The sequence below is a fragment of the Carcharhinus amblyrhynchos genome, chromosome 6, assembly GCF_965287045.1.
Source record: "Carcharhinus amblyrhynchos chromosome 6, sCarAmb.v2.hapA, whole genome shotgun sequence".
Taxonomy (NCBI): domain Eukaryota; kingdom Metazoa; phylum Chordata; class Chondrichthyes; order Carcharhiniformes; family Carcharhinidae; genus Carcharhinus; species Carcharhinus amblyrhynchos.
The window spans coordinates 24,429,980-24,452,740 of NC_137329.1; the positions used below are offsets into that span (position 1 = coordinate 24,429,980).

At 44.5% G+C, this 22,761-nt stretch overlaps 1 protein-coding gene across 1 annotated transcript in view; it reads right to left on the minus strand.

Annotated features, from left to right (window-relative positions):
* The window catches only part of LOC145343750 (ovochymase-2), a 95,683-nt gene that overhangs the window by 35,843 nt on the left and 37,079 nt on the right, over positions 1–22,761 (minus strand). The window contains exons 6-12 of the mRNA XM_080190036.1: positions 22,485–22,580; positions 20,261–20,412; positions 15,444–15,639; positions 13,373–13,405; positions 11,323–11,419; positions 8,921–9,054; positions 6,367–6,507 (exon numbers count right to left, since the gene is read on the minus strand). Coding sequence (XP_080046162.1) covers positions 6,367–6,507; positions 8,921–9,054; positions 11,323–11,419; positions 13,373–13,405; positions 15,444–15,639; positions 20,261–20,412; positions 22,485–22,580 — 849 coding nt within the window. The remainder of the gene's footprint in view (positions 1–6,366; positions 6,508–8,920; positions 9,055–11,322; positions 11,420–13,372; positions 13,406–15,443; positions 15,640–20,260; positions 20,413–22,484; positions 22,581–22,761) is intronic.

Consider the following 22,761-nt stretch of genomic DNA (forward strand, 5'->3'; position numbering starts at 1 on the left):
ATCATACAGAAACCACACATCACATGCCCCTCCATTATTCACTGTAATTTTTTATGGGGAAAAAATTTTTTTCCTTGTTTCTTGCTGTAGTAGTTTTGAAAAAATTTTTTTTCCTTGTTTTTTTTCAAACAAACTCACCTGGCCTTTTTCCTCCAAGCCCTTTTTGATATTAAGCCCTATTAACTCACTCTGCTTCCCCCTCACTCCGCTGCCCGCTCAGACACTGCCCGCTGTCTACACCAGGCCTCCTTTTAAACCTGGCGCTGATTTAAAGCAGGCTGGTCCACAAATGCCTTTTCACCACACCCTCAGAATTCTTAAAGCAGTAAATACAATAAATAAATGCTTTAAACAGTTCTACAAAGAGTAAATATCTTGTTGATATAATCATTGTCTGACACTTATGTGGTGCAAATGTTACTCATCACTTATCTACACAAGCCTGCATATTGTCCAGGTCCTGTTGCACATGGACGCAGTCTGTTTCAGTATCTGAAGATCTGCACATTGTACTGAACATTGTGCACTAATCTACAAACATCCCCACTTCTCTCCTTGTGATAGAAGGAAGGCCATTGATGAAATTTCTGAAGGTTGTTGGGTTTAGGACACAATCCTAAGGAACTCCTGCTGTGATGTCCTAGACCTGAGATGATTAACCTCCAACAACCAAAACCATCTTCCGTTGTGCCAGGTATGACTCCAACCAATGGAGAGTTTTGCCCAATTCACAATGACTGCAGTTTTGCTCAGACTCCTTCATGCCATACCCATTCAAATGCTGCCTGGATGTCAAGGCCAGTCACTCTCATTTCATCTCTTGAGCTCTTTTGTCTATGTTTAAACCAAGGCTGCTATATGGTCAGGAGCTGAGTGGCCCTGGTAGAACCCAAACTGGGTGGCACGTTGGCATTGTGGTTAGCACTGCAGTCTCACAGCATCAGGAACTCTGGTTCAATTCCAGCCATGGCAACCTCTGCAAGACATGCCGAATCATCGACATGGATACCACTTTCACACAAGAGGACATCATCCACCAGGTACACGGTACATACTCGGCCAACATTGTCTACCACATACGCAACGGGAAAGAATGTCCAAGGCATGGTCCGTTGGTGAGACCATGCAGATATTACAACAACAGATGATGGACACCATGCAACAATCACCAGGCAGGAGTGTTCTCCTCCAGTTGCGGAGCACTTCAGAAGTCAAGGGCATTCAGTATCTGATCTTAGAGTAAGTATTCTCCAAGGCGGTCTTCAAGACACATGACAATGCAGAATCGCCGAGTAGAAACTGATAGCCATGTTCCGCATACATGAGGATGGCCTCAACAGGGATCTTGGGTTCATGTCACACTACTTGTAACACCCACCATACTGACTGGGTTTATAATTTTCCTACTAGTTGTTCTGGCTTGAGACAATTCACAACTTTTTAACCTGTGATTATCCCTCTCTCCACGCACACTGTTTATACCTATAAAAACTTGATTACCTGTAAAGACTTGCATTCCAACCATTTTTCACATTCCAATCTGTAATCATCTTACAATTGTGCTTTTGCCTATATATGCCGTGTTTCTAAACTAACCTCCACTCACCTGATGAAGGAGCAGAGCTCCGAAAGCTTGTGATTCCAAATTAAACCTGGTGTTGTGAAACTTCTTACTTTGCCCACTCCAGTCCATGCTGGCATCTCCACCTCATTGATTGTTGTAAAAACCAATCTAGTTCACTAATACCCTTTGGGGAAGTAAATCTGCATCTGCATCCTTATACAGTCTGGCCTACATTTGCCTTCAGACCCACAGTCATGTGGTTGACTCTTAGGTCTTCTTTGAAATGGCCGAACAAGCCATTCAGTTCAAGGGCAATTAGGGGTGGGCAACAAATTGCCTTTCCAGTGATGCCCGCACCCCATCAAAGAAAAAGAAGTTGCCTGACTGTTGAATTTGCCCAATGTATTCTAAATGCTGGCGCCACACGATTGTTTAGGCTTTAACTTGCAGTTGCAGACTGTAAATCAATTATATAGCTCCTTTAATGGATCTAATTGCCACAAGGCACCGCGAAGGTCCATGCATCAAAGTGTGACACCAATCGATAGATAGAGATATTAGGACAAGTGATTTAATGCTTGTTTAAAGAGGCAGTTAAGGAGCATCTTAAAGGAGGCAAGGTAGAGAAGTAGAGAGGGTTAAGGAGGGAATTCCAGATCTTTTGGCTTCTAATGGTGAAGCTATTAAAATTGAGGATGCGCAAGGGACTAGGATGAACCCTAAGAGGATTATTTCACAGTTATTAGAAAGCTCCTTCATAACTGCAATCTTTTCAAAGGTTATTTTTCTCTGATTGTCAAGGTCTTCTGAACCATCATACTGTATGTACCCTATTTCTCCATACAGACAGGCACCTGCCTGTGGGGTGGCACAGTGGTTAGCACTGCTGCCTCACAGCAGCAGGGACCCTGGTTCAATCCCAGCCTCGGGTGACTGACTGTGTGGTGTTTGTATGTTCACCTCATTGTCTGGGTGAGTTTCCTCCGGGTGCCCCTGTTTCCTCTCACAATCCAAAGCGAGGCAGGTTAGGTTGATTGACCGTACTAAATTGCCGCTTAGTGCTAGGGAGATTAGCAGTGTAAGTGTGTGGGGTTACAGGGGTAGGGCCTGGGTGGGATTATTGTTGGTCTATGCTCGATGGGCCAAATGGCCTCCTTTTGCACTGTAGGGGTTCTATGATTCCCAGCACTTCCTGTTTCCAGCTCAGAGTCTACTTTGTGTGTCAGCCTCATGGAAATTATTTATTGCTTCGCTCTTCATGGTTATTTGGGTTTCTGCTGATCAAAAGGCCCTGTTTTGTACTATTTATACTCACAGTCTAGCTGGTAGATATTAAAATGCAGACCCAGGAGGCCTGCACTGCTATTCCCTGGGTTTGTTTACTGTATTGATGCACCGTTATCTCCTTTGCTCCCATCCTGAGTATTTAATTAAATGTGCGTTTGATATGAACTTGGCTCCCTGACTTCAAAGCAGCTGTTGTCGAGGCTTTCCAATTATGATGATGAAAATGTAAACATTTAATTATTCTTGTTGATGAGTTTGGCTTCCAGTCCACTGGTGGCTTTAACATTTAAGCTTCTTATCCTCATGCGCTAATCCTTCTATAGTCTCCTCCCCTTCGTTGTAACCTTGTCCAGACCTGCAGCCTGCTGAGATCTGTGTTTGTCCACTTCTGGCTCGTTACAAAACCCCGGTTTCCCTCAATCAACCACTGGCTGTTGTGCCCAGATCCTAAGTTCTGGAATTCCTTCACTGAACAATTTTACCTCTTTTTCCTCAAGATCTTCCAAAAAAAACTTATAGAATCATAGAATCCCACAGCGCAGAAGGAGGCCATTCGGCCCATCAAGTCTGCACTGACCACAATCCCACCCAGGCCCTATCTCCAATACCCTATGTATTTAGAGTCATAGAAGTTTACAGCTTGGAAACAGGCCCTTTGGCTCAACTTGTCCACACCTTTTTTTTAAATCCCTAGGCTAATCCCAATCGGCCGCATTTGGCCCATATCCCTTTATACCCATTGTATCCATGTAACTATCGAAATGCTTTTTAAAAGATAAAATTGTACCCGCCTCTATTACCTCTGGTAGCTTGTTCTAGACATTCACCACCCTCTGTGTGAGAAAATTGCCCCTCTGGACACTTTTGTATCTCTCCCCTCTCACCTTAAGTCTATGCCCTCTAGTTATAGACTCCCTCACCTTTGGGAAAAGATATTGACTGTCTAGCTGATCTGTGCCCCTAACTAATCCCGCTGACACTAAGGGGAAATTTAGTATGGCCAATCCACCCAGCCCGCACATCGATGGTGGAGGTTTTCTGGCCGTTCCCATCAGCAGGAATGATGGGCCACATCTTTCGCCGCAAAATACACCACACGACGGGATTTTCTGGCCACACTTGCACCGAAACCGGAAAATCCCACCCGAAGTCAGGGGACCTTTCCGTGGTTCGGCCTTCACCTGCTATGATTCCCATGGTGTGCTGAATGGGAAAATTGGCCTCTATGTCTTTTTTATTTATGGAATGTGGACACTGCTGACTAGGCCAGCATTTATTGCCCATCACTAATTGTCCTTGAGACAGAGGCGATGAAGGTGTTAAGCAGGCAGCCAACTGGCTATCACACATTACTGCATTAATGCTGTCGAGACTTTACCTTCCCCTCACCTCCCCCACCATTCCCTGTACATTTGCCATTTCTGGTTCTTCCCTTTTGGTTGTGTATAACTGAGGGGACAACAATCTCAGTGATGGGGGATGTCTCTGAAATCTTGCACCACTCAGCTCAGTGTCACAGCCTGTGCTATCTCCGGCAGCAGTACTCAACAGTAAATGGAGCTCACCTGGAATTTCTGGCCGCTTGTGTGTAAAGCATTTCAAGAACAAATAATTGCATTTTTACAGCACCTTTAACATAGGGAAGAGTCCTAAGAAGTCTTGATGGCCTTTTCAGCTCAGAAATGTGTTTCAGAGAGGCCAATGCGAACTGAATTAAACCAGAAGTGGTCCTCTCAGTTCTGTCCACCATGACATTGACATTGGTAGCAACATGAGGGACAGGGAGGCCATTCAACTTGTTCCACCAATCAATGAGATCATGCATGGTTTGAAGAGGTGCTTTGGGGAATTGTCAGAAAGCTTTGACACCAGCTGGGATTTTGCACTCACGTTCACTGCACAAAATCCCATGAGAGCGATGCAATTCCCTCCCTTCCAACTGCCTCCCCCTCATTCCGCCACCACCACCATTGATGTAATGAGGTTTGTACCTAGGAAGGTCAGAAACCTCATTTATGTGCATTATCATATAAATATAGGGCTTTCTTGCTGTATTGTCCCCCAGTATGGGGCATCCCGCGCGCCCCCCCCCCCCCCCCCACCTCCCCCCACCCCCTTGGCGACGTCACATCAACAAGGTTTACCACAGGTGAAACCAGTGAAGGGAACACATTGGGAGTGCGCGTGCATGTACAGCTCCCAGTAAGGAGACGAACATGACTAGACAGGGGTGGAGGGGGAGGGGATGGAAGGAGGGGGGCTTTATGGGAAGCTTCGTGGGGAGTGGATTCCTGTGTCTATGAAGGTAGAGTTGGTTCCCAGTGTATGGGGACATTGAGGGGGGGTCCTGCACACGCATGGTGGTGGAGGGGGTTCCACAGAAAGAGGAGGGTGCATGCCCTTTAAAAATGATGCACATCTCTGGGAACCAACATTGCCAGCTGTATCAGGCGCCTACGTGAAGGCAAAGGTCAGGCCGTGAGGATTTTCTTTCTCTAACTGGGGGACAACATGGCAAGAAAAGCTGGCTGTGCAGCTGGCAAATTGCAAGCCACTTTTCGCATCTCAGCCAGCAATTGGAAGAAAAGGAAAAAAGGGAAGTTCCACCCAGCAAGAAAAATTACTAAGACAGGGAGTGATTTTCTGCCCCCTCCCTGAAGCCACTCCAGCTGATACTGCTACTTAGTAACCAGTATTGTTAGCATGTACCATTGTTTCATGGTATTAATAAAGGTTCCACTTATAGTGGAACAGTTTCCAGGTTTTTGAGTGCCATTGATACCAAATCGAGGCAAGAATTCAAAGACTAGGGACAAAGTTCCAGAATTTTGACTCAATGATAGTGAAGGAACAGTGGTATAGTTCCAAGTCAGGATGGTGAGTGGCTTGGAAGGGGAACTTGCAAGTGGTGGTGTTCCCTTGTAACTGCTATCAGCGTAACTGATAACTGATAACTTCACTATCAGCGACAGTGCAGAGTCTCTGAGCAGAAACTGATAGCCAAGTTCTGCACACATGAGGACGGCCTTAACCGGGATCTTGGGTTCATGTCACGCTCTCTGTAACCCCTATGACTCGCCTGGGCTTGCAACATCTCACTTACTGTCCTATCTGGAGACAATACACATCTCTTCAACCTATGCTTGATGCTCTTTCCACTCACATTGTCTGCATCTTTAAGACTTGAATAACAGGTTAGTTGTAAAGACTTGCATTCTAACCAGTAATCTATAAACTGTGTGTGCTGTTATATGCTCTGTCTGAGGCCAGAACAAAGGGACAAACCCCTTAAGCTTGTGAGTTTACTATCAAATAAATTGGTTGAACTTTAACCTGGTGTTGTGAGGCTGCTTACAGTGTATCTACACCACATGGACTGCAGCGGTTCAAGAAGGCAGCTCGCCACCACCTTCTCAAGGTCAATTAAGGATCAGCAATAAATACTGGCGATGCCTGCATTTTTTTTCAAATTGTCAATAAACTGAATGGATTTCATATAGAATAATGAAAAGTACCTCTCAATGTGCCAGGTTCCACTGCTTTATATTGAACCGAGAACCCAGTTCCAAAATGACTGAAATCAGAAACGAATTTCAGTGTCACGCTCTTGGTATTGATAACAAGTGGCGAAGGGGGAATTGTGCCACAGAATGTACCTGGCAAGAGAATGGATTAATTGTTACTCAGAATCAGCATAAACATTCACCTACCCAGAGGTTGGACATTTCTCTCTGGCTCTCCCAGTGCAGTGGAAGGAAATGTCGCACTGTGGTATTTCAGGTTAAAACCAGGCTCAATCTGCCCTCTCAGGTGGGATTTAAAGATCCCAAGGCATATTCTGAAGGAGAATAGTGGAATATTTCCCGAGTGTCCCTGGCCAATATTTCTCCCTCCGTCAACATACTTAAAATGGATTATCTGGTCATTAACACATTGCTTTATGTGTGATCCTTCTGAAATAATAACAATGACTACACTTCAAAAATGCTTAACTGGCTGAAAATTATTCTGGGAGTTCCTGAGGTCATGAAAAGCACTATATAAATGCAAGCCTTTTGATGAATAGATTTTAAGTTTGACAATTTGATAATACACAGGGTTTAGGAATCTGTCTTGAAAAGTGATGCAAACTGAACAACAGTTCATTTCTACTGTTGGCTCATTATCCACCATTTTGCATTGCTGAGCTATCTCCATCGCTCATTTAAAATTTGTGTTGACATCTGCAAGCAATCTGCATTGAATAATGTCATTGCTCACACCACAGACGACCCTATCCCATATCCTGTCATTTGGGGTAGCTCAAAAATCATAATACTCTGATAATTGCTTCAGTTTATCATTTCCCTGGGGCTCTCATCCTCAAATTAAATTTGAATCTCTGGAGTATGACTGATGGTTGAGGTTGCAATTTAGTCTTTACTAAATCCATGAGCTCACTAAATGATTTGAAGTCGGGTGTGCTTGTGATAGTAAATATGATTATAGGTCTAAGTTTCACAAACACTTAGAAGAATTGCTCTGTGTTTTGCTTCCATCCCTACTTTGTTTGCTTGGAGATAATACCCAAGGCACTCAATGTAGTGTGTCCAGTCCTCCGTGGAAGAGTGAACTGTCCATTCACCCAAAGAGAGACATTCTGGTGAGTACTTATTTTTGTTCACACTTCAATTAAAACAGCATGCCCACAAGAGTCAGGCCGAGGCAGTGTCAGGATAATTTATCCTCGTTGCCAGATGCACTTTCCCAGCCTTCATTAGTAAACACAAAGGATATTTATTAACGTGAAACATGCAGCAGCCCAATGACCTAGATGTAGCTCCACAAAATGTTTCTGCTGAGAAGCCTTTTACACAATGGGGAGATTCCACACTTTGAGTCCCAACTGATCAACCCCCAAGCCAGGTGTCAGAGCACAACTGGAATGGGGTGAGGGTGAGTAAGACAGGCAATAGTTGCTGGGGAATGATTTTCCTCTTAATTCTCTAACAGGTTCAGTGGGGGGAGGATGAATAAGGCAAATGCAGATGTAAGCAAGCAGTTACAGGATGGGCAAAAGTTCGGGGGCAGGTGAAGCTCTTTTGTGTCTTCCTGGGGCTTGGAGGAACTGCCTTGTTATTGCTGGGCCACATGACAACCTTTACGTGTTTAACCAGAGATCTTCTGGTCCTGTATCCAAATAGCAATGGTTTCCTCCACTTCAGCACATAAGCAGTGCCATTCACAAGGCCAGGGGTCAGGACACCAACCTTTAGATTTCAAGGAGTTCCCCAACCACTTGAGGCCTCGAGGACCTCACAGGCTGGCCAAAACATGCCTGATAAAATGACACGGAGTGGATCAAGTGTATATATTGATGCAGTGCTTTTTTTTATTAGTGTCGCAAGTAGGCTTACATTAACACTGCAATGAAGTCACTGTGAAAATCCCCATTTAGCAATTAGCCTATACAGAGCAGTTTTAATGTAATTTTTTTATTCTTTATAGATCGGCCTGGTAGATTGTCATGTGATCAGCGCTACTTGTGGGCCGAAGGGCCTGTTTGTACTGTAGTGTTCTATGTTCTATGTAATAAGACCCAAGACACTTCGCCAAAAGTGTTACCATAAAAAGTTTTGACACCACACCATATAAGGAGACATGAGGACAGTTGACCCAAAGCTTGGTCAAAGATAGAGATTTTGAGAAGGGTTTTAAAGGGGGTACAGAGGTTTACTGAGAGAGCTTAAGGCCTAGGCAGCTGAAGGCACAATTAAAATTGAGATATTATCAAGAGACCAAAATTGGAGAAGACCAAGATGGGAAGATAGCAGGTGAACACTGCAGAAGGAAATCAGGAAAGGTGTAAGGAAAGCAGTCAATGCACTGTCACCAGACCTGTGTTTCCACTGAGAACAGATTGCTACTTCATGGTCTACAGTTGGATAGGTGCAGCTTGTAATAACAAATTATTCAAATTATCACAGCAAACTGCTGCACAATGCTGGCTTGATGTTTACGTTTAAATTTTACATTCACTGAGTTTATCTGTCTTGAAATTTGCATAGAATTATTTGAGGCGTCACTCACCGATAAGCTTCTCTTGCTCGTCGTAGACAGAGAGGAAGTCATTTCCACAGAAAGTTCCAGGTTCTATGTCGAACTGTATAAATTCCAGTAAAATATGCTTTCCTTCTGGGGCATAGATAGTCCACTGACAAATTCTGATTTTAAAAAAAGAAAAAATTTCTTCGAAGTAAGACAACCCAAAGGTTCTAGAATTTTAAAGTCTTAGGGCACTATTTGCCCCATTGTGCCTGTGCTGGTTATAAAAACTAGAAGCAGGAATAGGCCATTTGGCCCTTTGAGCCTGCTCTGCCATTCATTTTGATCATGACTGATCATCAAATTCAATATCCTGATCCCCCCCCCAGCTTCCCCTCAAACCCCTTAATCCCTTTAGCACCAAGAGCTTTTTCTGCTTTCTTCCTGAAATCAGACAACATTTTGGCCTCAACTACATTCTGTGGTAGTGAATTTCATACATTCACCACCCTCTGGGTGAAGAAATTTCTCCTCACCTCAGTTCTAAAAGGTTTACCCCTTATCCTCAAACTATGACCCCTGGTTCTGGAGACCCCACCATCAGGAACATTCTTTCTGAATTTACCCTGACTTACCCTGTTAGAATTTTATAAGTTTCTATGAGATTCCCCCCCACTCTTCTAAACTCTAGTGAACATAATCCTAGCTGACTCAATCTCTCCTCATTTGACAGACCTGCCATTCCAGGAATCAGCTTGGTAAACCTCACTGTACTCTTTGTGGTCTTGCCAATAAGTCTCATTCCTCCCTGCTCTTATCTCATGGCAATGCATTTTTTTCCCCCATGCAAGCATTTATTCAATTCCCTTTTGAAAGTTACTATTGAACCTGCTTCTACTGCCCTTTCAGGCAACGCATTCCTAAACACATCCATTCACTGTGTTAAAAAAAAGCTCCCCAGCTTCCCACTGCCTTTTCTCATATAGCACTGCTGCTCGAAGTGGCAAAACTTCAGCTTAAATAGCAGTGCAGCAACTGTTGAGATCAGGGCCAGAATTCTCCAGTCTCACGTGCCCCATGACTGCTACCGGCAAGAATGGAGAATGTAGTGTTCAGCCAAATCCCCGTTCACAGCAGTGGGACCAGAGAATCCCAGCCACAGGCGAGATTGGAGAATTCCAGCCGTGGCAACATAAAACAAGCTACAAATGGAATTCGATTGTTCATTGATGTTAAAAGGCTGCGACAATTGGCTGGGATTTTCCAGTCCATCCCGTGGTGGGTTTCTACAATTGAATCTGGCTCCAGCAGCCACCCAGGCAGTGCAGTTCAAATTCTCTCTGCATATTTTCTAAAAAAAAATGTTTTCCTTTGATTCATTTGCCAATCACTTTAAATAGGTGTGCTTTGGTTTTCTATCCTTCCACCAAGACTGAATAGCCTTTTCCACTAAAAAGACCTGTCATCATTTTAATAACCTCTATGAAGCTTCCACTTACCGTTAATCAGTTGACTACTGGTGCAGGAAGAGAATGAGTCAGCAGATCAGGGGCAGCATGGTAGCACAGTGGTTAGCACTGCTGCTTCACAGCTCCAGGGACCTGGGTTTGATTCCCGGCTTGGGTCACTGTCTGTGTGGAGTTTGCACATTCCCCACCGTGTTCTGCGTAGATTTCCTCCCACACGCCAAAGATGTGCAGGCTAGGTTGATTGGCCATGCTAAATTGCCCCTTAGGGTCCCGGGATGTGTTGGTTAGAGGGATTAGCGAGGTAAATGTGTCAGGTTGTGGGAATAGAGCCTGGATGGGATTGTTGTCGATGCAGACTCAATGGGCCGAATAGCCTCCTTCTGCAATGTAGGGATTCTATGATCTGCACTTTTGTGTGAATGTTTGGATCTTTCTTTACTATCAGGCAGAGACAGGAGCAAGTAAAAGTAAGTTAAGGTGAAAGAACATCACCATCTGCAAGTTCTCCTCCAAACAACGCACCACCTTGACTTGAAACGATATCAGCCGTTCCTTCATTGGCACTGTAGGTCAGCATCCTGGAACTTCATCCCTAACATCACTCAAGTGTAGTTGCAATACACTGACTGTAGCAGTTCAGGACCCACCACCTTCCCAAGGGGCTTTAGGGATGGGCAATAAATGTTGGTCTTGCAGTTCAGAAGAAATAGAGTGACATTCACTCCCCAAGAACACACTTTTCAAAATAGTGAAGCAAACATGCAACTTTGCATGAAAGAAAGTCCTGGTTTCAAACTATTGTAGACTGCTGCCTGTCACAACTTGTCAACCTGGAATGAAACACAAAGGCAGAGTTTCCTGCTGCATTAACACTTTGGGCATTTTGGGGAGTCTGGAATATTGAATTCTTTGGCTGCCTTTTTCCGAGGTGCGGTTAGATAATGTGATTCTAAATAGATTTGGACATATGATACTTACTCGTTGTTTTCATAGTATAGACGTGGACTTTCTGGGTAATCTAGACGACCTTCTATGGCAATCAGTGCCCCCTCATTTGCACTGCAGTTCATTGCCTCTGCAAGAAGCAGAATGACCATTATGCAATAACTTAATTATTGACAGCTTGCCTTTACCTTTAGAATCAGGAGGTTGTGAGTTCCAGCCCAACTCCACAAACCTAAGCCAATGATCTAGACTGACACTTCTGATGCAGTGCTGAGGGGGTGCTGCACTGTAAAAGATGCTGTCTTTTGGATGAGATGTTAAAATGGGACCCAGTCTGCTCCCTCAGATGGATGCAAAAGATCCCACTGTGCTGGATTATGGAACAGCAGGGAAATTCTGCCCATTGCCCAGGGGCCAATATTCATATCTCAACCATCATCCAGAAAAACAGGTTCTCTGGTCACATGCTGTTTGTGGAATCCTACCGAGAGCAAGTTGGTTGTCATGTTTCCCATGTTACCACTATGAATACACTTTAAAATGAACCTTAATGGGTCTGAATCTCCTTGGCTATGAATGATTAATTCTATTTTCTCATTCCAGTTCAAACAATCAACTATGAGTATTAACACTGACTCCAGTGTGCCTTTTTATATAAGGTAGAATTCCACACCTCCATCAGAAGATTGAGGGATTGAAACCCACTTCGGACAAGCACAGTGAGTGAGGACCAGATCTCTGATTTGATATTCTGGGTTCAGCTCCAACAGATCATGTCACATCTTTGTAAAACAGCTTTTAATCAGCCTGTAGTCTGGTATTCTAACCATAGAGTTATTCCAAAGAGCTTCTTAAGTTAAAGTTTATTTATTAGTCACAAGTAGGCTTACATTCACACTTCAGTGAAGTTACTGTGAAAATCCCCAAGTTGCCACACTCCGGTGCCTGTTCAAGTACACTGGCATGGCCAGTGCACCTAAGCAGCATATCTTTGGACTATGGGAGGAAACTGGAGCACCCGGAGAAAACCCACGTAGACAAGGGGAGAACGTGCAAATTCTACACAGTCACCAAAACCAGGAATCGAACCCAGGTTCCTGGCGCTGTGAGGCAGCAATGCTAACCACTGTGCCACAATGTATTGAAAGTAGTGGTTGAGTTCAAAGAATTCCATTAACTTTCTATGCACTCACCATCACAACTGCAGAATATGATTGCAAGTATGTCGGCAAGGTGGCACAGTGGTTAGCACTGCTGCCTCACTGTGCCAGGGACTCGGGTTCAATTCCGGCTTTGGATCACTGTCTGAGTTCTCCCCATATCTGCGTGGGTTTCCTTTGAGTGCTCCGGTTTCCTCGCCCCAGACCAAAGATGTGCAGATTAGGTGGATGGGCCATGCTAAATTGATCCCGAGTGTCAGGGGGATTAGCAGGGTAAATGTGTGGGGTAACGGGAATAGGGCCTGGATGGGATTGTGGTCAATACAGATTCGATGGGCTGAGTGGCCTCTTTCTGTACTGTAGGGATTCTATGATGTCCAAGATTTCGTACAAGAACCTGTGATTAAGTTGTGTCTTATTATAACTGAGTGGATGTTACATAACAGCAGTCTGGGCTAATTGAATCAAACGTATGAATATTGTGAGGACAATTTGCACAGACTAGGCCTGTGTTCTCTCAAGTGGGGAGCAGGCAAGAAAGTGGATGGTCATCCATGATCGTAATGAATGGTGGAGCAGGCTCGATCGAGGGACTGAATGGTCTACTCCTGCTGCAATGTTCCTATGAGTGTAGAAGATTAAGGATTAATCTGATTGAGGTGATTAAAGGGATTGATAGGATAGAAAGAGAAAAATGTTTCCTCTAGTAGGGGAAAACATCGAAAAGGACTTCACAGAAGTTGCATTAAATCTGACACAGACTCACATAAGAAAATATTAGGTCAGGTGATCAAAAGCTTGATTAAAGAGATAGGTTTTAATAAGTGTCTCTAAGGAAGGTAGAGAAAGGTACCAAAGTGGATAACTTTGTACAGGAAATTCCAAATTTTAATCTTTCTTCAGAAACTGATGTCTTCACATACCAGGTGAAATGGATCTGCTGTATCCTTGTAATTCTGCAATTAAAAATACATTTAGAATATTAGTCCTCCAGTGTAATATTATCTGAATTAAAACACATAATGGCTGAGCTCAACATGATTCTTCTGGCAATAAAACCAGAAAAGCTAATTTCAGGGCAGGCAGCACCTGCGGAGATAGAGGATAGGATTTTCCTACCACACTCGCCCCAAGACCGAAAAATCAATGGATCTTTGCATGGTCCTGTCCCGTCCGATAGAATCCCTGTGATGGACGGGATGGGAAAATTTCACCCAGAAAGTTTCAGGGTGAATTGCTTTCCTCAGAAGCTGGAAACAGGGGAGCAAAGAACAAAGGGGAAGTTTGTGTTAGGCAAGAGAGACCAAATGATGAAAGGGGTGACACAAAAGAGAGTGATAATGGGACAAGTAAAGAAACAAAAGATGGGTCAGGAGTGGGGTGGGGTGGGGTGGGGTGGGGTGGGGGGGTGGCAGTGTGGGGGGGGGAATGGTGGCGGCACAGCAGAAGGAGGGGCAAGTCTGTAAAGCCTAGCAAAGAAGAGAAGGATCCAATGACTAAGGAATGTGGTGTTAAAGTGGGGAGATGCCAAAGGTATGGACAGCACTGTCAACGATGGACTGATAGGGTATCTCCACCCAAAACAGCGGCCCCTCACCTCCTCTTTTCCCACTAGCTCTGGCATAGCCAACCCCCATTACCAGCACCTGCTTTCTGAGAGTAAATGGCAACTGGTGGTTCGGATCTAATGAGTATTAGTTCACTTCTTGTGTATGACTTTCTTGTGGAAAAGGGGAATGTTGCTCTGGCAGCCCAGTTCTGTTTACTTCAGACATATAATATACCACTGAATGGATGTTAAGTACTGGTTCAATAACCTGGAGACGAAAATGGGTTTTGAAAACAAGACTGGAATTACATTTAACAAAAGGCTGTTTAATCAGTAAAAATTACCACCTGGTTGTTGGGTTGCTGGGGAAAAGGCCCACGAGGTTCACTAATGGCCTTTAGAGAAGGAAAGTTGCCACTCTGATCTGGTATCAACCATACCTCAGTTAGTAACATTGTCAGTGTCGTGCTGAAAATCACAGGGAGATTTCAAAACAGGACAGAGAAGATTTCCCTGATGTCATGGACCAATATTTATCCTTCAATCTACGCCCCCAAAACATTTGGCCACATTGATGCTTGTGGTAATTTGCTATGCATCGATTTCATAGAATCCCTACAGTGCAAAAGGATGCCATTGACTGTTACATTCACCAGTATTGTGTAGTATTGAGAAGCATTAGAGTACTTTTTACCATTGGATAAAGGTGCATTCTAAACTGGACTGAATGCTGCTTGTGAACCCAAAGTGCTATGATCTGAATTGACTTAAATCCTCAGCCCTCTTAAAGTGAAAAAAAACCTTCAGCAGCTTTCAGTTAAAGAACAAAAAAAAGACAACTGGTGCAGGAGTGCATTTATTGACAGGGCTGGTGATGCCCCCACTCGCCATCCTCCTGCCTGACTGAATGCTTCTTTTCTACCACTTGCCACGTGGGAGGGGACAAGATTCCACTCGAGATTAGTGTTACATACAGCAATAACTTGCATTTACATAGCTCCTGTAACGTGCTAAAAAGGTTCTTCACTTGACTGGTATCAGACTAAATTTGACACCAAGTCATATAAGGCAACAAGTGACCAAAAGCTTCCTCAAAGAGAGCAAGCCATTAAGGAGCTAGAGAGACAGAGGCCGGAATTTTCCAGTCCCGCCACTAAATGTCAATAGACATTTTGATGGGTCTGCAAATTTTCCTTGGTGGGGCCCAAAAATCTTGGCCAGAGAACTTTAGGAAAGGAATTCCAGAGCTTGGAGAACGGGCAACTGAAGGTAAGATCACCAATAGTGCAGTAAAGTAGATGCACATTATTCACAGATTCACAAAGGTAGACCATGCTGGTGCAAGCCCTCCTACCCTAATTCCATTTCCCCGTCCTTTCCCCATTTTCTTATACATAACACTTATCCAATTGCACGGTAATAGCATGGTAAAACTGTTTCTGTACCATTTCCCATGGTTTGCTGAATCCACGACTTCAAAGCTTTGACCTTAGTGAAGATTCCAGGTGTCCCTCTTTTACTCGGCGATTTGCTGTTGTTATCCTTCCAGCTACGGCCACAGCCCATCCCCCACGATGTCACCCCAGTCACAGTCCAGACGTCTCCTTCACCCCGGCACATCAGGGGACCTCCTGAATCACCCTTCAAAAGTAAAGGTAAGAATCATGCAACAGTAAAATAAGTTGACCTGTCATTATCACATTGCTGCTGGTGGGAGGCTGCTGTGTGCAAATTAGCTGCAGTGGACAAAAGGAGGACCTGGAGGCAGTCAGCAACACCCAGAAGAGTGGGTGTAAAGAGGGTATGTGGCAGTCAGCAGCACCCAGGAGAGTGGGTGTAAAGAGGGCATGAGGCAGTCAGCAGCACCCAAGTCTACCTTTGTCAGCCTCCAGTATTTGGTTCTAACTTTGGTACAAAGGATAAAGCTGATTGATGAGTAACTGGTAAGTTATTCTATTTACAATAAATAGTTTGTAAAAATTAAAGTGTAACAGGGTTGCTTGGTGGATGGGATGTACATCCAGTGGAATGTGGGAAGTCATGGGCTATACCCTGTGTCCTAGACAAATACATCAGTAAGAAGAGAGAGAGATTAACAGTTTAGCCCTATACTCTCTGGAATTTAGAAGAATAAAGGGAGATCAAATTGAGGTATATGAGATGATAAAAGATATGGATAAAGTAGATGTGGAGTGGATGATTCCACTGGGCATTCTAGGACAAGAGGTCATAGCCTTAGGATAAGGGGTAGCAAATTTAAAACAGAGTTGAGGAGAAACTAATTCTCCCAAAGGGTTTTGAATCTGTGGAATTTGCTTCCCCAAAGTGTGGTGGGTGCTGGGGCAGTGAGTAAATTTAAGGAGGAGTTAGACAGATTTTTAATTGGTAATAGGTTGAAGGGTTATGGGAGGAAGGCAGGAAAATGGGGGTGAGGAGCATATCAGCCATGATTGAATGACAGAACAAACTCGATGGGCCAAATGGCCTAATTCTGCTCCTATATGAATTTATAAGTGGCATTGGCTGCTGCAGCTTGAGCACCAGGTTTCAGAACTTTAGTGGTGGTTGTATTCACTGCAAGGCAGAAAACGATGTGGATAGCATTGTCCAGGGAGGACACACTGCAGATTAGCAGCATGAATGCAGAGAGGGAATAGGTGATCATCAGACAATCAAAGAAACAAATCAAGAAGCGGAGGTGTCTCTTGAGTCAGTCTCACTCGCTAACCATTTTGGATAATAGTGTGGATGGTGGTTCGCCAGAGATGTGTAGCCATAGACAGGTCCATGGCACCCAGGTGGTTCAACTGGACAGCAAAAGAGAATGGAGAGCATAAGGAACAAAGAATCACTGTAGCACAGAAGGAGGCCATTCGGCCCATTGAGCCTGCACTGATTCTCCAACACAGCATCTCAATCATGCCCTATCCTCATAACCCCATGTATTCCCCCTAATCTACACATCTTGGGACATTAAAGGAAATTTAGAATGGCCAATCTACCTAACCTGCACATCTTTAGACTGTAGGAGGAAATTGGAACACCCGGAGAAAACCCACTCAGACACAAAGAGAACGTGCAAGCTCCACACAGTCACCAAAGGCTAGAATTGTACCCTGGTCGCTGGTGCTGTGAAGCGACAGTGCTAACCACCGTACCACCATGTTGCCAATAGTGTTAGGGGTAAGACAGGTATTTCTGTAGCTGTAGACATGACTTCCGCATGGTATTTCACCTCCCTAAGATGTCACAGATGGCTGCAGGACATTTTTCTAGGGGTGGGTGAACAGCGAGGGATTGTGGTCCACAAAGTTAGAGTGATGAGATCCAGAAAGCAGATTCTTTGGATTTAGGAATTAAATTAAAAGGCATAGAACATAGAACATAGAACATTACAGCGCAGAACAGGCCCTTCGGCCCACGATGTTGCGCCGACCAGTTAAAAAACAATGACCCACTAACCTAAACCAATCCCTTTTCGTCCATAAACCTATCCACGGATCTCTTAAACGCCCCCAAACTAGGCGCATTTACAACCGCAGCAGGCAGGGCATTCCAATCCCTCACCACCCTCTGGGTAAAGAACCTACCCCTGACATCCGTCCTATAACTACCCCCCCTTAATTTAAAGCCATGCCCCCTCGTGCTAGCTTTCTCCATCCGAGGAAAAAGGCTATCACTGTCCACCCTATCTAAACCTCTAATGGCCTCAGGATTACTCCAAATGTCACTTGCTAGTGAACACAGGTATAGGAGGATTGAATGATCGAATGCAAGGCTGGAGAAAAGGTGCAGGAGGGGGGAATCCGATTTCTGGGGCATGTGGAATGTGTACAAGATGGGCAAGTTGCATTCCAACAAGACTGGCACCAACATCTTGGGAGAGATTTGCTGAAGCTGTTGTGGAAGGTTTAAATTATATTCTTAGGGGGATGAGAGCCTAAAAGGGCGCTCAGATTGGAGGGAAGCAAAACTGGTAACAGGAAGTAGAAAAGTAGTAAGCAAAATTGGAAGGTGAGTGAAGTGAAGGCAAGGCATCAAATGCAATCTGAATGCAAAATAATGTTAAAAAGATAAAGTTAGAGTCAAAAAGGTTTACAGCATGGAAACAGGCCCTTCAGCCCAATTTGCTGCCCTTTTTTATAAAACTCTGAAGCTAGTCGTAATTGCCCAGATTTGGCTCATGTCCCTCTATACCCATTTTACCCATGTAACTGGCTATATGCTTTTTAAAAGGCAAAATTGTACCCACCTCTACTACTCCTCTGGCAGCTTGCTCCAGACTCATCATCATCTGTGTGAAAAAATTGCCCTTCTGGACACTTTTGTATCTCTCCCCTCTCACCTTAAATCTATGCCCTCTAGTTTTACACTCCCCTAACTATGGGAAAAAATATTGATTATCTATCTGATTTGTGCCCCTCCATTATTTTATAGACCTCGATAAGGTCACTCCTCAGCCTTCTACGCTCCAGGGAAAAACATCAAGTCTATCCAGCCTCTTCTTATAATTCAAACCACCAAGTTCCGGTAGCATCCAGTAATTTTTTTCTGCGCAAAAGAAAAGTTAAGGGCACTCTATCCAAATGCAACAGCATTCACAATAAGATGGATGATTTGAAGGCACAAATTTATCTGCCATTATGGACACTTTGATCAGAAAATGACCAAGACTGGGAACCAAATATTCAAGCATTTTTGTCATTTAGGAAGGATAGACAAAGGGAAAAAAGGTGGGGGAATGCTGTTAGTAAGGAATCAGATCAGTGCGTTAGCGAGAGAGTACCTTAGATCAAACGGTTCAGATGTAGAGTTAGTTTGGGTGACACTAAGACAGTAAGGAGCAGCAAACATTGACTGGGAGTTGTTTATAGGTTACCAAACTGTGGGGTAATATTGCATTTGGTATAAATCAGGAAATCAGACATGTATGTATCATGCATAATACAGTAATACTAATTAGCACTAATGCTGTTGAGGATGAATTCCTGGAGCTTGTACAAGATGGGTTTCTAGAGTGCTACATTGAAGAACCAATGAGGAATTGTACTATTTTAGATTATTTGAGATTACATATTATATAATTCTGGATCGGGGTAACTGTCTGTGTGGAGTTTGCACATTCTCCCCATGTCTACATGTGTTTCCTCCGGATGCTCCGGTTTCCTCCCACACTCCAAAGATGTGCAGGTTAGGTTGATTGGCCATGCTAAATTGCCCCTTAGTGTCAGGGGGATTAGCAGGGTATTACAGGAATAGGACCTGGTTAGGATTGTTGTCAGCGCAGGCTCATTGGGCCGAATGGCCTTCTTCTGCACATAGAGATTCTATGAGAAAGGTCTTTGGCTGTAAAGTGCTTTAGGATGCCCTCAACTGTGAAAACGACTATAGGAAGGCAAGACATTTTTCTGCAACAAAAACAGAACATGCTGGAAAATCTCAGGAGATCTGACAGCACCTGTGGAGAAAGAAGAACTCTGACAAAATTCATCTAGACTCAGAATGTTGGCTCTATTCTCTCTCCACAGATGCGATCAGACCTGCTGAGATTTTCCAGCATTTTCTGTTTTGGTTTCCGATTTCAGCATCCACAGGCACGCTGGACATGTTTAAGGTTTACTTAGATAGGCACATGAGTGAAACAGGGATGGGGAGCTATAGGAGACGGTTTTAAAAAGGGTCAGAGCCTTGGGACAATACTGGAAATGTAATAATGCATGTTAATGTTTTGTCTCCTTTAATCTGCCGGTGTGTCAGTCCACCTTGTTGTCAAACAAGGGGCATGCACATGGTGGGTCGTGCGTGGGCTGCTCTTGGATGTTTTGAGAGTGGCCTAGTACTTCACGTCGTGGTGTGTGCTTAAACCTGGACCAGCAGATGGGCACCACAACAGCTCAGTGACTATCACTGCTAGCTGTGCAGATACATGGATTTGGGCCAGTGTCTGTGGGAGTTTGCGCATTCTCCCTGTGGTTGCGTGGGTTTCCTCCAGGTCCTCCGGTTTCCTCCCACACCCCAAAGATGTGCTCTTAGGCTGATTGGTGTACCAAATTGACCCTACACTATTCTCCCCTGAATCTGGTTACAATAGGGGTACCATTCGCATACACACGGGGCAAGGTAGGTGTAGGAAAATGCTTTGTAAGATGGCGGCGCGGGCTTGTTGGGCCGAAGGGCCTGTTTCCCATGCTGGGTTGTTCTTTGTTCTTTGTTTGTTCTTTGTAATTGTGAAGACATTTTGTTTTCTGATTTTTTCTCTTACCTGACATGCATCCTTCCTTCCATCAGGGAATCCTGCACACATGAGGGTTTCCCCTTTGAATTGTCTTAATACCGATTGCATCGCCTTTAAGCAGGTCTTGAACTCAAGGATGGGAAGCTGGACCTCATGCAAAGTGTTTGGTAATCTTCCACCTTGAGGACAACAGAAAAATAATCCTTCCTGAAAACTAAGTAGCAATATAATCTGAAGTGAAAGCATTGGTTAGGCGCCAACTGGAACTCAAGGAACAAATGCTATATAAAATAAGTTTAGCATCCCACAAAAAACAGTTAGGTCAGGCAGTGGTATCTGCAAGGGTACACCATGCACCAGGCCTCTTTAGGGTCTGGGATCTCAGGATTATCTAATAGTGTTTTCCTTTATTTATTCAACCATGGTATATGGATGTAAATAAGAATATAAGAACATAAGAACATACGAAATAGGAGCAGGAGTAGGCCATCTAGCCCCTCGAGCCTGCCCCGCCATTCAATAAGATCATGGCTGATCTGTCGTGGCTCAGTTCCACATTCCCGCCCTCTCCCCATAACCCTTAATCCCCTTGCCTATCAAAAACCTATCAACCCCCGTCTTAAAAATATTGAGCAAGGCAGCCTCCACCACTCCAACGGGCAGAGAATTCCAGAGATTCACCACCCTCTGCGTGAAGAAGTTCCTCCTCAACTCCATTCTAAACCGCCCCCCCTTTATCCTGAGGCTGTGCCCTCTAGTCCTACTGTCCTTTCTGAGCGCGCAGAGCCTTTCCACCTCTATCCTATCCATCTCATTCATCATCTTATACGTCTCAATGAGATCTCCTGCCCATCCCTAATCACCATTGAAAAGGTGGTGTTGATGTGTTGCTTTCTTGGCTCGCTAGGCTTCAGCAGGCAGCAATGTCAACCACACTGCCGTGGGCCTGAGGTGAAATATGGGCCAGACTAGGCAAGGATAACAGGCTTCATCTCCTAAAGTACTTTAGTGAACCAGCTGGGTTTTTATGATAATCCAGTATCTTCCTGGTCATCATTAAGCTGGTTATTGGTGGTTTATATAATTAATGGAATTCAATTCACATGCTACGACGGTGAAGGGAGGTGGTGGCATAGTGGTATTGTCATTGCACTGGTGATCCAGAGACTCAGTGTAATGATCTGGGGATTTGAGTTCGAATCCCACCATGGTAGATAGTGAAATTTAAATTCAATAAAAATCTGGGATTTAATGTCTCATGATGACCATAGAAATCCTACAGTGCAGAAGGAGGCCACTCAGCCCATTAAGTCTGCACCGACAACAATCCTACCTAGGCCCTAACCCTGAAACCGCACATATTTACCCCCTAGTCTACACATCCCGGGACACTAAGGGGCCAATGCAACTAACCTGTACATCTTCAGACTGTAGGAGGAAACTGGAGCACCCAGAGGAAACCCACACAGACATGGGGAGAATGTGCAAACTCCGCACAGATAGTGACCCAAACTGGAAATTGAACCCAGGTCCCTGGAGCTGTGAGGCAGCAGTGCTAACCACTGTGCCATGAAACCATTGCTGATTGTTGTAAACATAAGAACATAAGAAATAGGAGCAGGAGTGGGCCATCTAGCCCTTCGAGCCTGCCCCGCCATTCAATAAGATCATGGCTGATCTGTCGTGGCTCAGTTCCACATTCCCGCCCTCTCCCCATAACCCTTAATCCCCTCTCTTATCAAAAACCCATCAACCCGCGTCTTAAAAATATTTAGCGAGGCAGCCTCCACCACTTCAACAGGCAGAGAATTCCAGAGATTCACCACCCTTTGAGTAAAAAGCCACCTCATTCACTAATGTCCTTTAGGGAAGGAAATCTGCCGTCTTTACCTGGTCTGGTCTACATGTGACTCCAGACCCACAGCAATGTGGATGACTCTCAAATACCCTTTGAACAAGCCATTCAGTTCAAAGGAAACTAGGAATGGGCTACAAATGTTGGCCTTGCCAGTGACACCCCCATACTGTGAATGATAAACAAAAGGACTCCTTGGCCTTACTCTAACATCAAAAGCCATGTTGAGGGAGCGAGTGAAGGCACTGCCCCCTACAGGCCTTTGTAGACACTTTGATACTGGATTAGGATCAGATACATTGGGATCCTGATCGAATAGGCCCTTCTCAGGGAACTGCTGCCATGATTTTAATGAGCTAAATTCCAGCCCAATGCCTTTCTTGCTGAAACACTTACCCTCAGACAGCCGCCCCCAGCCAGCAGTGGTGCAAATGGTTCCAGTATCGAAAATGTCACCTTCTTTAGGCAGACAGGCCGGATAGACATTTTCACCTGAGATGGAAGGGCACAACAGGTTGTCATGATCTCTCAGTTGTCCATGCAGATAAGCCGCCACTGGTTCTGTCTTGGAGAGACCGAATTGCCTCAGGTCTCACTCCAGACAGCCCCCGACCAACAGAAACTGCAGCTCTGGCTCTGAATACCCGATTAAAACCCAGTCCCATGTCTGGCG